General features: G+C 45.0%; 1 protein-coding gene across 1 annotated transcript in view; it reads left to right on the top strand.

Moving 5' to 3' along the window:
• The first annotated feature begins 10,292 nt into the window (after positions 1-10,292).
• NPHP1 (nephrocystin 1) overlaps positions 10,293-14,761 on the top strand; it is a 695,982-nt gene continuing 691,513 nt past the window's right edge. The window contains exon 1 of the mRNA XM_078648761.1: positions 10,293-10,803. Coding sequence (XP_078504887.1) covers positions 10,735-10,803 — 69 coding nt within the window. The 5' untranslated portion in view covers positions 10,293-10,734. The remainder of the gene's footprint in view (positions 10,804-14,761) is intronic.

Raw genomic sequence — 14,761 nt, 5'->3', positions numbered from 1 at the left:
TTCAATGTAACTGCAGCTCAGTGCTGGAACTTAATGGCTGCAAGGAATCATGCCCTGAGATAAACCAGAGGATGCTGAAGGTAGTGTGACTGCTGTTGCTGCTACTGAAAATGCCATTTGTGCTGTAATTTAGAATGGAATTTCTGTGCTGACATTAATATCTATCTCCTCCAAGACTGGCTTCTACTTAACATACATTTCTTTCTCTGTCCATCCTTAAGTCATAGACATGTGTCAAAAGATAATAAGGTAAAATATCAGAGAGAACCAATTGGAGTGGGGAAAATTGCCAGGAACAAAGAAAAAGTAGAAAACTAGATAATCCTAATTTTTCATGCATGAACTATTAAAGCTTTATGAGAATAAGCACTCAGATTATGTATCGAAAGCCCCCAAGTCTTTGCATCATCCAGCGCATTTCAGCCTCACTGTGCAGTCTGTGATATCACTCATGAATCAGCCTATTCAAAAGCATCAGCCTGCGACCTCACGATTTAAAATAACATAACCCTACACTATATCATAGCTGCCAAGGTTTCAGATTGCAATGTGTGACATTTTCATAATTTCATTGTAATTATGAGTGACATTTCAATATCTATGAGTGACACTTTATCATGAGCAAAATCATGCGATAAAGATGAGGAAAACTTATAAAAATCAGAAATTACACTCATTTGAGTAATGGTAACCTCTAAAAAGATCTTTAAACTACTACAAAGCACCAGAAATGGAAGGGCACTAACCAGAGATAGACTGCGTGACTGCAGTTCTCAGTAACATAAGGCAAGCAGGCATTGCAGCTGGTCAGAAGATCTAATTGATTTGATCATTCATGACAGCATGCTAGCCTAAAAAACAAAGTTCATAGCATAGCAAGCGCAATTTGGAGATTATACCATAAACCAGGCCTCTCCGAGACCGGCCAAACTGAATGCTAAACTAACTTTGTTTTTCACTCACTAAAGAACATGCTGAACATTTAACAAAGCAGACACCATACCAAATGCATACATTTGCTAAGGTGCCACTTTCAGGGCTGGGACCCAAGGGCCCCTTCTATTCTGTCGGTAGGGAGGGTGTTGTTATATCCTTGCTAAACCCTAAATAGTCCCTGGTTATTTGTGCACATTTTTATCGTAGCCTATCGTACACTCTGTGTTATAGTATTTGAAAATAATGACATGCATATTCAAAGTGATGCCAGAGGCTAGGACTTCATATCACTTCAAATACATGTTTCTAATCTCCAATGCATCAACAAGGGTTAAATTCTGTGTCGAGCTTACAATCAGACACCTGCAGTGATCACCTTAACAGCTGAGCTTTCACGACCTAACAGTGCATTTCCCAAATGTTATTTTAACTTGCATTTATGTTCATAATTAAATGTGAGTACATTTGGTTTTATATGCAGTTACCTGCAGGTAAAAGGCAAGCAGAATAGTTAATAATTTGTTTATAGCCACGTCGCTGGCTCCATACCCATTGCACTGGGGATAGCTTCACATTCTTTCTTATTATGACCTTGCGGTGAAAAAGAGCTGTATGAGCTGTGCTGCGCTTTTTGAACTACACTGAAGTCTCCCTCTGACTTTCCCCACTGAATCTAACACCTGGTGTGCGTTTCCTACGGACTGCACCCTTCACCCTGGGGTTAGCAGCCTGCAAAGAAAAACAAAAATAGAAAAAAAGACACAGAACTAGGGAGGTCAGGTATGCCAATTGAACGAAAATATACTTTGAGGTACAGCAAAAGACGGCCTTTAAAAGTAGAAACACTCGGAAGGCAAAGTATCATGCCAATAGAGCTTGGAAACGCCAGACTGCTGCAACTGGGCAGACCGTGGAGCCTGCCTGAAGAAATTAGAGCAGAATATCCTAAGGGGCAGATTTATGAGGCCCTTGCGCCACGTTTACGCCGCTGTTGCGTCACGCAAGGCGGCGTAAACGTGGCGCATCCCTACGAACGATTTACAACGTGACGCATCTAGGCAGATGCGTCACGTTGTAAAGCCCTGCGCCGCTTGTGGGCGTTCTGGCGCAGGGTGGGCGTTCCGGGGCAGGTGCGCCTCGCAAAAGTGACTGAGTGAAATCTATAAGATTTCACTCAGTCACTTTCAGGCCAATGCTGCGTCAAAAGCCTGCGCCTGCTTGAAGCAGGTGTAGGTCTTGATGCAGCATTGGTCAGATAGGGCACCCCCCGAGCCTTGCTGGAGCTGCGTCGCGCTTGCGACGCAACTCCAGCAATGCGCCGCCTTTACGGCACAGATGCGTCACGCATCTGTGCCGTTTTTGCCCCATGGTGCGCCGCATTGTAAATGCGGCGCACCATGGGTGGCGGAGCTGTGGCGCACATTAACTGGCGCATCCCTGGGGATGCGCCAGTTAACATAAATCTGCCCCTCAATGTCTTGCAAGGGGGCAAATGGAACCTCCGGAACTTGGCGGCCGGTACAGTGTTACATGTACAGTCATTACAACACCCCTAGGGCATTTCGGTTACGTGTCACGGAGTACACAGTAGAGTGTAAGTGTGACAACACAGTACTAAAGTGGCAGGCTGCCCGGCTAGAAGTACTTACTGTCTCTATATGAGTGTGACGTCAACAGCCCCTGCATCCCTGATTCCAAATTCGGACAGACACAGACTCACTTACCTAAGGAGGGCTGAGGGCGGCCTGGCCTGCAGCAACAAATTAAATTATGGAGTGTCCGGTGATGGACTTTCCAGGTCCTGACTCCCGGGACCTTCTTAATCTCATCTCTGGCGTGGCTGGAACAGTCCTGGCCTGGGATCGGATGGCTCACGTCAAGTCACACGAACTTTAAATTGTGCTCCAGTCTGCAATGCCCATGACAATGGACCAGACCAGCCCCACTCACCCTGAAGACTGCACAGATGCCAAGACACTAAGCTGCGCGCCACGCGCCCTCAATTTAATTAATGAGAGCCTCAGAGGCCCGGCTGGGGCCTTGCGCATGCGCAGTTGAATTTATGCACCATATTCAAGAGCCTCTGAGGCCCCGCCGGTTCCCGGCCCTGCGCACCATTTAATTTATTAAGAAGGGCGTACTGCGCACCATCATGATAAAGAGGCTTGCACTTGCCCTTGCGCTTGCTAGCTCCACTGCTGAGTGAGGGGCCCCTGGAGTGAAGGGCCCCCCCACAACGCGGGGGCCTGTGTTACACCCAGTGGCGGCTGGTGACATTTGAAAGTGGTGGGCGTAAAATTATTGGTGTAGCACACCGTGCGAGCGAGCCCGAACCCCCCAAGGAGGGTTCGGGGGAGTTCTCCCCCCGAGAAAATTTTGAAAAATTAGTAGGCAAATGGTGCATTTTCAAGACTTTCGGAAGCCACTGTGCTAAACAGAAACAGGCCACTGCCTCCCCTCAAACTATCATCAGTTCCAAGGCCTCATGAATAAACCATTCATGTACAGTGTAGTGTGCTACTAATGCAGGCAAGCACTTCTGTGCCCCACATCAGGATAGTAAAAGGAATATAAATGCTACAAATACATTGCAATACAATAACATATAACACATCTTCTGGAATTGTTTAAAAAAGAAGAAAGATTATAGGATGTTGCGACTTGCCATTAGATATAAAATGTAAGACTACAGAACTACCCTACCTGATGCCACGTAATGCCATGGAATATTACCTCACCTCACAACAGACTAGAATAAAATTAACAAATGTTCGGTGATTCGAGGCTGCAGATGTTTTTCTTTTGCAGCTTGTGGTGAAAGAATATTGTGCAGCCTTTCAAAGAACACGCATACAATTAGTTCTGGAACAACCAAATACACATTTCGGGGATATACTCACTATTGAGCCAGTTGCAAAGGCCCACGTGATGACGAGTCAACCCGAGCAAAATACTGCAAGTAGGCAATGTTGGCATTCAGCCGAGTTATAGAATATGAAATTAAAGTGCGGAGAATTACAGTTTGAAAAGCACGACTTGCAGCAATAAAGCGCAGTATTGGACGTGACAACATTACCATCGCCGGCTAGACACGCACACAAAAAAGCAGGGAAGCCACATACCATAAAAGCGAGCAAGGCAGCCTGGAATGGAATTACAAAATGATTAATCAATAGACATGAGAAAACGTACAGGAAGCGGCAGTTGGTGAAGCTTCTTATGGGGAAACTACGCACGCTCCACTTAAAGATAATGAAGGAACGCAGCGCAGCCAAGGAATGATTTTATTCAGCGGCAAAGTCATTTGTGAACAGCTTAAATTACCTTAATCACCTCCCTTCCAGCCGTCAGTGAGAGTGAGAGGGGAGACTGAGTGGAGAGTAAAAAGGGAGAGAGGTCTGACACTGAGACAAGAGCAGAGAGTGAGAGGAGAGAGGTCTGACAGAGGAGACTGAGAGGGGCGAGATTATTTCAGATACAAATGAGAGTGAAGAGTGAGAGGGAAGATAGTGGTGAGTGGGGGGGAGTGAAGAGAAAAAGGGGAGAGTGAGTGAGTGGAGAGTGAGAACTGAGACAAGAGCAGAGAGTAAGGGAGGGAGAGTGTCTGACACTGAGGTGAGAGCTGAGAGTTAGAGGGAAGAGACTAAAAGAGGTCGGACACTGGGATGTGTGTACAGTAACGGTGACAGCAGAGAGTGCTCTGACTGAGAGTTAGAGGGAAGAGACACGTCACCAGGGCCGGCTTCAGGGTTGGTGCTGCCCTGTGCGGGAATCTATGTTGGCGCCCCCTCACGCCCACGCTGAACTTTGTATTTTAAAAAAAGTGCAGGTGACTAAAATTGTTCTCAGGAGGCCCCTGCCCTTTTCTACTACTGACATGATCCTCTTCAACCAACTGCACCACCTGCTGCCTGCATAGACTGACTGAATTCAGATGTACTACCTGATCGAATTTGCAGAGGGAAAAGGAGCATTTTTTCCCCCCGAAAGTTTCAAGAGTGGGGTTGATGCATCTTGCATCAGACAAAAAAATCTAAAAGGTTTGTTCAATAGTGCATTTTATAGCGATACTTTCACTTACATTTGCTGAAAAGCCATAGACTCTGTTATGACACACATTAAACTTTCCAATACTTTCTTTTTTTTTAAATTCAATGGAAACAGGTTAATCAAGTTAAACAAGATCAGAGAGAACCAACTATTATGCTAATATGCAAAGTGGCTACAGATTTCACAGAGATCAGTGAATAGCCAATGACATTTTATAGGAAGCGTAATAATATATCATTTTTAAGAGAAAAACATTCCATAGACAAACAGCTAACAAATTGGCCCAAAAAGATTTAAAGTGTGCCGCTCACCACAGACCTGACCTACAGCACAAAACGGTCCTACTAGCAATCGAGACTCTGGCCTTTGAGCCAATACACTACAACTCTTAGAGTGGCATAACTCTATTACTGAACCAGTCACACCATGCCATGCTGGTCCGTGCTAGGATCAGGATACAGGGTGGAGCAGTTCTTACGCATGCGCCATTTTACTTTGTTCAGATTCAGCACGCCCTGGCAGCCTGGGTGGCTGCGCATCGTAGGGTTGTGCTGACAGATCCAGGGGTGCTAAACCAAGTTCTGCAAGCACTACTCTGCAAGCTGTAGTCTACGTGCAAATTAGGAAACAATATGTACATTGGTTAAGTTGCAGTCCAGGCCAGGCACATTATTTTTTTCTGATATCTCTGTAAATTAATTCTTGTGAGGCCCAAAGATCTTTCTTTGTGGTCATGTAAACCCTATTCAACTGTTTTAATACTTGGACACAAAGAAGCATAGTGCACCTGACCTGACTACACCAAAGAGGAATGCAAATCACATGTTAACAGCACCCATCAGCTAGGCATATGTGTCTCGTATGTTAACAACTGAAGCAAACCGGGTCAGCTTAAATTAAAACACCAATCCTGTGGCATGTACAGTTCAATTGACATCTTTAACACGAAACCACAGACATATACCGCATTTGTGACCACGTCAGTTCAACTAAGAAACATATTTAATTTATTGCACCACGCTAATATCTAGCCAGATAAATATTTTCACGAGTACATGCTCACACAAACATAGAACTACACAGTTGCCCTGTTCACCAACACTGTACTAGTCACATTCAAACGTGCACCATATCTGCTGCTGCAGGGATCAGCTGTAGGTGCTGAGGCAGGAAGGGGCCAATGCCTCTGGAAACCGCTGCAAGCTCAGAGCCCATAGTGAATGGGAACAGTAAACAGCTGCAGTAAGCTTTAAGAACTGTTTTAAACAAAGTAAAGTCATGCAGAGTAGATGAGCAGGGCAGGTAACGGGTGGTATAAGTATGAAAATGGTTTCAGAGCACATCATCACATGCAAAGCAGAACAAATTCTAGGCACTGTTGCCACCCACATATACTTTCAAGTCCTGTTGTGTACCCCTACCGCTGCTCTCAGCCACAACAATTTCAATTAATCAATAAAACGGCATGCATGACTGACATACAATCACCGGCCAGGCCGCACTGAAGATCCTGTCACCACCAGTCGTTCGGCAAAGCCACTGGAGCAAACAAATAAGTGCTGGTGGGACGCACAAATTAAGTGCAACTCCCCATTACATGCCACCAAGGGGACAGGATGGAATTGGCACTGTGGCTGCCAATGATGCATATTTTCCGAGTGTATGAGCAAATGGTGCCCACCTCCCCCCCAGTTTGACGACTGGTGCGGTGGCACCGCCCAAAAAGCAGCCACTGATTGAGAGGTAACAGCTGAAATGGTGGGCTAGGCACATCATATGAGAAGTGATATATTATCATGCATCCTTTGTCATCTTTCGTACACAGAACATGAACAGCAGTGAAATGAAGAGTGGTATAGACTATTTGACATATGCTTTCAAACAAACTTGATCATGTGCCAGCCAGACTGACAACCACTTTTATTAGAGATAGTGCACATTTAAGGACAGAATAGAGTGACACATGAGTTTCACCTCTTCCAGAGGAGAACTTAAAATCTCTTAAATTAAACTACTGTTTGGTTAGGTTACTCCCTCACAATGTCACTGAAATCTCTTGTTATTCCCCTCAAATGTTATATCCTATGTCACGACGATGACAAAACACCACTGAATCACACAGTGAAAGCAGGCACACCACACCTTGGGAGCCACCCCTTCCCTGATTAGCCTGCAAACAAATTAAAATACTACTCAAGAACTGAGAAAACAGACATCATTTTAAAAGTTGATACGGATCAAATTTTCGATTAGCGTCTCTGTCCCCACTGAATGTACAGGAAGTTAGAGGAAAACTGGAGCAGAGAACGAGGCAAAAGTTTAAAATGTGCTCATTCGTTGAATGAAGTACAAGTACAATCAGCTAAGTGGAATTCCTAAAACCACCAATCCAATTAGCACAAAATATACGGACTCGCAGCTCAATTTGTTAAGGTTTGAGAGTACTTAAAAACACTAACTTGCATTTAGCATTAAAATGGAAATCCAATATTGAATGGTTCACTATGTGAGTAAAAGGGGGATTGCTAGCTTTCACGTGCATCCTTATAGTACTCATACCCCAATACGGGTCACACAAGTTCCCGAGACAGAGCTTTCATACCTGTCCTTTCTCCTGATGAACCCTGCTTAGTGCAACCCACTGGGACACGGACATTCCTGAATTTCTAGTCTAGGGGGCGGGCACTCCTATGATAGTTACTACTTACTTGAAATCAAGATGAAAACTCCCAGTAAATGTAACCCTGCGCCACGCATTTGTGTTAAACCCTTCTTTATATTTTCCTTCAGAAAAAGTGTGATTTAATTTGGGTCCCGAGACAATGCAACAGCACTGCCCACTTTAGTCACACAGGCACGACTCTGGCAGAATTAAGCTTTCACCGTGGCAGTTTGGACCCGCCACGCCCACAAGGAAAGACAGAGGCTGCCAAGGAATGCAGAGGTCACTCACCCCAAAGGAAAGTACAGGCCGTGCCTCTCAAATAAATAGTACACTAGAGGCCGTATTCCACGAAGGGAACCAAATATTGAGCTTGTGCGTGGAAAGTGAAATATTTGATTCTCAAAGAAACATGCGGACCCCTTCGCCCCAAAGGACGCAGCATCGTCGCTCCTAAAATTGGTATAACCCATGCTGCCCTCTTCTCACCTGCACCCTGGCTGACAAAGCAGAGACTGTGTCCCCGAAGCAACGTACAAAACAACTAAACACCACACATGAAAGGAAATCAACAGATAATGCCCTTTGGCACATTCATCATCTGTACCCATAAAGGTCAAAATGATGCATAACCACATCTAATGGCAATGTCAATATACTCAATCAATCACTGGCACTTATATTGCACTCCTTATTAACTACGGCTTTTTCCACGTCGAATGCACATAATCACGACACTGCATTGTCCAAGAGGCCCCAGAATTAATTAATAATATGTCCAAATAACCTCTAACCTCCTGCAGCTGCAGTCAAGTCAGTCGTGGTGGCACCGGGCCGGCAAGCAGGTAACTGGCACTATTTAATGATGGTTGGAGTGACTGTCTGGGGGCGACTTGCAGTGGCTTACTGACTTCTGCCTTCCAGAAAGTTACACTGCAGACACACGGGAAGCAGTCTGAGGTCGAGTCTGCGCAGACTCGAATCCTCGGCTTCCCGTCCTGTAATGAGTTGGGAAACGGGTGTGTGACAAGCTCTCCACTCTCTGATTGACGTGGAGGGTTAGAGTTACAGGGCTTAGACTTAAAACGCCCGGGGCTAACTAAACCTCCACGCCATCAGGGGGTGGAGACTCTGCCCTGAAGCAACGTCTTTGCCGAGCTGATGACATCACAAGCTGCAGGGCTGTGATGTTGTCGGCCCGGCAAACATTTACGCTTCTTTTGGCCTGCGGCCGCAAGGGGTCAGTCACGTGATGCGTCCAACAGCCTGCTTTCAGTTCCTTTGAAGTCACGGCGGCGGACCCGGTATAGGTGAGGGACTGCCGTGCTGGGGGAGACACTGAAGGCAGGCTGGTTACACCCCTGGCCAGATGAACTGGTTAGTCCTGTTTTATCGAGTGAGTAGAAGAAGGATATTTGAGAAGGGGGGTTTAATGAGAGGCGAGTGAGAAAAGTTGTCAGAGTGTGTGTGAATCAGTGACCTGGGACACCAGAAAAAGGAGTGAGAAGAAGGCGGTAAGCACTTTTTTTTTTCATTCGCACAAATACTTGTTTGGTCTCTGCAGCGTAGAGAGGAGAAAGGGGACATCTGGGAAGTGGGCAGTTTCTTCTGCCCTCTGCTTCAGCGTGCGCCATATTCCATCCAAGGCTGCCTCTAAGCGCTTTGCTGCTAAGACATTCTAACAGCAATATTGAGCCCGGAGTCCTGGGTCTGTGACTTCTGAGGGAGCTGAGAGTAGGCGGGTTTGCAAAGGAGGGTCTGTGGCAGGTTGTGGACTTACAAGCCTTTCTCGTTGTGAGTCAGGCCGAGTGTCTGGGCCTTGTCTACACAGATGCTGCCTTTCAGTATATGGAGTAGAATCTGGTAAACATCCTCCCTGCAGATAGAGAGGATGGAGACATCCTGTAGGCCACTAGGGACTTGCTTAGGGTCTCAGACAGGTGAGGCTTTGCCAGGTAAGGGAGACGGGCCAGGCTCAGGATCTTAAGTCTTTCTCTGGTCTGTACCTGCAGCCGCTGCACCGACTCTGGCTGCTGTGGCTTGCATTAGCAGGAGGAGAGCCAGGCCAGGAAATGCCACTGCCCTCAGCACTGGAAGGCTAGGTTCAAAGTCCAGGCAGGGCATCAGAGTCTTTAGTAATACGTCTCATCCCTCCTTGGTAAAGTGTTCATGTTTGCCTCCCATAAGCTCTTCAATCTCTCTAGAGAAACACACTCACTTCCTCTCATCACCAGGTAGGCTGGGTCTCAGCTAAACATCGGACAGTCACTTCTCAAGAGCTGCTGACAGAGTTCACCTGAATAAGCTGGTCAGATAAGTAGACGTGTTCCTCCAAATTTTCTGCGTAGGGGGGGTCTTTCACAACAGAAGAGATGAGCAGCGGACAAGCACAGTGTGGGTGCATGCCATAGGTCTAGCATTTGTTAAAGTTAAAGCTGTTGGCATTGAAAATGACTGGTTTTTATTTTTGCTTTTTTTTAATACTATTGCCAATAGTGCTATGCAAATATAATAATTCTACTACAAATAAAAACCCAAAAGTAAAAAACATTGTTATTTTCAACACCAACAGCTCTAAATTTAACAAATGCGAGACCTATCGCATTGCAAATGCTTGTTTCCTTTTCTTGTCAGGAACACGGACTATGCGTAGTGGCAGGCTGAGAGCATGACACAAATGCTATGCAGTGCCCTGCAGGAGCAAGTTCCTGGCAGCGCATACTCCGAGACACAGAAGAACAATCCCTGTCAGAAGAAGCCCACCGAGGAATCGGGATTATGCATGCAGGAGCGTGAGGCGGGAGACAAGCCTTAAAATTGGTAGGCTGCCTCCTGAAACTGGAGGGTTGCCGTGTATGCTCTGCTGAGAAAGAGAAGTTAGCGCTCTAGCTCTTCGCTCGAGCAGCGTCCAAGTTCGAATCGAACGCGCGTTGATGACATCATCGTTTTGTAACAAAGCGTCTCTCCATATCCTAGCGACCGAGGTGGAAAGAGTGCCGCTCAGCGGTCTGTCAGTAGACTGGTCGCTCCCCATCCTAGAGCTTTGATCGTAATGACATTAGTTTAATTTAAACACGGTTCACAGCATGGCTTTGAAAAAATCACGCGGCCCTTTACAGAACGTTCAGCGTGGAAACGACGAGCTGAAGAAGCAGGTACGTAGTAGCCAGAAGCAACCACTGACTTGGACATGCACCCACTCTGTACTTAATATTTGTTCTGACTTCCCTGCTGCATGCATCCAAAAACCTTTTGAATTTCGCGCTCCTACCACCCGTTTCGCTTGGGAAGGAATTGGCACGTGTTCAACCCCGGGGGCGTCTGTAGATGTTATGTTTACAGTTACTTACACCCCAAGTCCTACACTAAGAGAAGACATGCACGCATCTTAGTCCTCCCATTCACAGAGGTCATGCACAGATCTTGATTCCCTCTGCTTCTGCAGCAAGTATGTATCAGCTTGTTGTAACGGCCCACTAGTAGCAGATGCCATGCAGCAGGCGCGCAACGCCCATTGGGCTCAAAGGGCTTCAGCCCGATTTTCTTTCCAAATGTCCCACTTTCCCCTTATAAAATGTATTGGCACCCCTACGTTTTTCCCTTCTCGCCAGACTGATGCTAGGTACAATCCCCAAGTTAGAGCCAACCGTTCGTTCCTAAAGACACTAGTATGTAGTAGACCTTTCCTAGACTACCATTCCTTTGTGATTCTTTGGGCCTTATTTATGAAAAGTGACACATCGCTGCGTGAAAACAGCGATGCGTCACTTTTCACTGCGCTCTCCCTGCGACATGATTGATGCGTCATATTTATAATATGACGCATCATGTCGCAAGGAGTTACAGATACGTCAGTATTTCTGACGTATCTGTAAGCGCAAAAGTCACGCATTGCTGGGGTGTGTCACAAAAGTGACGCAACTCCAGCAATGTGTCCTTTCACATGGGGAAAGCCCCATGTGAAAGGGCTTGCGTCAGTCTTACACCTGCTGTGAGGCAGGCGCAAGATTTTGACGCACCAGCGTCCTAAAAGTGACGCAGTGAAATATCATAGATTTCACTGAGTCACTTCTACGACCCTTCCTTGCATACATTATACCTGACGCAGGTAAAATGTAGCGCAGGGGTTTACAAAGTGACCCATCTGCTTAAATGCGTCACTTTATAAATAGTGCGCAACACGACGCATGTTTTACGCTGCCGATGCGTCACAAAAAGTGACGCATCGGAAGCGCAAAACTCACGCACGGCCTCATAAATGAGGCCCTTAGAGTTTATCCATTTGTATCTCTTCCCTGAGGGACTTTACAACTTGTACATTTGCAATTTTTTCTATTTGTATCTCTTCCCTGTGTGACTTTAAACTTGTACATTTGCAATTCCCCCCGTGTTTGTATCTTTTATGTAACATATGTAATCCTAAATCCTTATGTATCGCAACTGGTTCTTTTGTAAAGCGCTCTGACACCTTCGGGTAATGTTCGCGCTATAGAAAATCGCATTAAATAAAAAGCAAGGTGTAGACACACCCTGCTTGCTCACAATCTTTTGAGCTATGCACAGAGCCTTGAACTGAATGCAATTTTCTACCGGAAGCCTGTGCAGCTTACAAAGTATCTTAGACGCTGAGCAGAATTTTGGCAGATGAAAAAGTAGTCTTGATGCTGTGTTCTGAATAAATTGTAGTCTGTTTTTCACAAACGTCGTGGCTTCCAAACACAAGATGTTACAATAGTCAAGGCGAGAGGTGATTAAGGACCGGAGGATCATCCTCAGAAACTGGGAATGGAACAAGCCAATGATAATTATAAAGCTTCTGAGTGTGCCAAAGTAGACAGTCGGCACTTTGATTCATGGCTCGAAACATAACAAGTTATCAAGCCAAAACACCCAGATTTGTTGTCACTATAGTTTAACCATTTGTGCTTCTGAGAACACTTGTTCCCACTACTAAGTTGGTTTGTCCCTGGATGAGAAATTTGGAGTTACCACTGGGTAAACTAAGTTTGGTCGGGGAGAAATGAAGAGTCATAAAGCAAGTACCCAATGTGCGGAAAACGAAATTTTTTTGCAAATCAAGGTGGGTGATTGGGTTAGGATCAAACTCCCGGGAATAGTTTCCAAAGGGTGTTCAAAAGAGTTAAAAAATGGGTGGTCATGTTGGAAGATGGTAAATGGTGGAACAAAGAGAAATTATCTGTTCAAATACCAATGTCAAATATAAAATTAAACCTGTGGCGGTGTCTTCTAATATATGGAGATCATTAAGTTCTGCTGATAAACTGAGGCCTCCTGTTAAGTTATATGACTATGTGTAGTATGGTAATTTTGTGTATTCAATTTTTTTATTTTTTTTATTTTATCAGTTCAGTTTCATTAATCAGGGGATATAGGGTCCTCTTGTAAGTTTATTAATTATCAGTCCAGTGTATGTTGTTCAGTATATTCGCAGTTGTTATTTTTTTAAATATATAAGGGGGAAATGTTTTGAGTGGTTCTTAACCTTTTGGCTGCTGTGGACCCTCATTTAATCATTACAAGAATTCAAAATTTGCAAACATACGTGACAAGAATTTTCAATTGTATTAAGGACACAGAGGCGAGGATTATGCTTCTCATTTTCTTTACTGAAAATTCTCAGCAGCCAATTAGATAAAGTAAAAATAAATAACACTGCAATACCCATAAACACTCCTGGGTATCACATGACAACCATAGAGTAGATCCCTATATAAGGAGCACAAGAGAATACTAGATCCTCTTTCTTTGTGTGAAAATAAACAGTTAAGTCCAAGAAATAAGTCTGACATCTGTGAACCAGCTTGAAAGAAGAACAAGGGGGCATATTATCAAGGGGGGCGATAAGCACTTTTCGCCGGTTTAGCGGCCGTTTTCGTCCGCTAAGCGGAGAAAATTCTATCGCCCTATTATCAAGCTGTCGCTAACAGCAGTTAGCGACAGCTTGAAGGTGATAGCGAGCGGTTTGGGGCCCGCTTTGCATGTCAGCGATATTTATCGCTAATGACATGCAAAGTGGGCGTACCCAACCCGTTAGCGACTGAAAGCAGTCAATAACATCGTTATCGTCTATTCACAAGGCTGGCGTAGCGATGGAAATATTCCCGCTATCGCCAAAAACGAAAGCTTGCTCTGACCAGTTCTTAGCCATGTTATCCAATGGGAGGTGGATAACATGGCTAAGAGCATTTTGTCGCTAATGCGAGAATATCACTATATTCTCAGCGATATTCTCGCATTACGCCGCTATCGCTGGATATTTTAGCACTATGGAGAAAAACGTTGCTAATAGCATGTTTTCCCCGCTAAAATATCCGGCGATGGGCAGCGATAAAAAATAAAGTCGCTAAGCACATTTAGCTATATATTTCGCTAGTTGTTGGTAATATGCCCCAAAGTCCTCAGAACGAAAGCAGCAGGCCAACGGGCAGTAACAGGAGACTTGAAGCGAGCTTCAAAGGAACACTTCCATCCTGCAGAGACCATGAAGACTTCTCCAAAGGTGAAAGATCAGCGAACTCTATTTGAGATCTGAACCTGAAATGTAAAGACAAAGTCGTAATACCCTACTCTCTTCAGGAGCGACATAAATCACAATACGGAATCATGGGTGGGATAATCCTCGCCTCCGTGTCCTTAATAGAATTGAAACTTTTTGTCACGTATGTTCGCACATTTTGAATTCTATGTCAGGACCGGAGGCTCCGATTATGCTTGTTTAAAGCTGTGCCACCACAACAGATGCAATATTCACAATAGGTTTATAATAAAAACATTTAAACGTAGAGTCAGAAGACCATTTGGCTGCCTTCATTATGTGTAATAAACTGACTCCAACAGAAAAGGCTTTAGATGCCATAGCTCCACGAGCAGAATGAGCACCAAATTTTGAGACATCAATTCCTGCTTCGCCCATGAGCCAGTGCACCCATCTTGCTAAAGTAGCTGGGGTCACTGGGCGAAAAGGTTTTTGAAGAGCAATCAACAGTTGACCTCCCATATCCTGTCAAAACTCTGTAGTACTTACCTCATAATCCCGGATACATTGCACCACACACAGTTTAGGATTATCAGGAAAAACAGGATATGAAATAG

Source organism: Lissotriton helveticus, chromosome 6 (genome assembly GCF_964261635.1).
Source record: "Lissotriton helveticus chromosome 6, aLisHel1.1, whole genome shotgun sequence".
Classification (NCBI taxonomy): Eukaryota; Metazoa; Chordata; class Amphibia; order Caudata; family Salamandridae; genus Lissotriton; species Lissotriton helveticus.
Note: the sequence above shows the minus strand (reverse complement) of the source record. Positions and strands in the feature narration are given on the sequence as shown.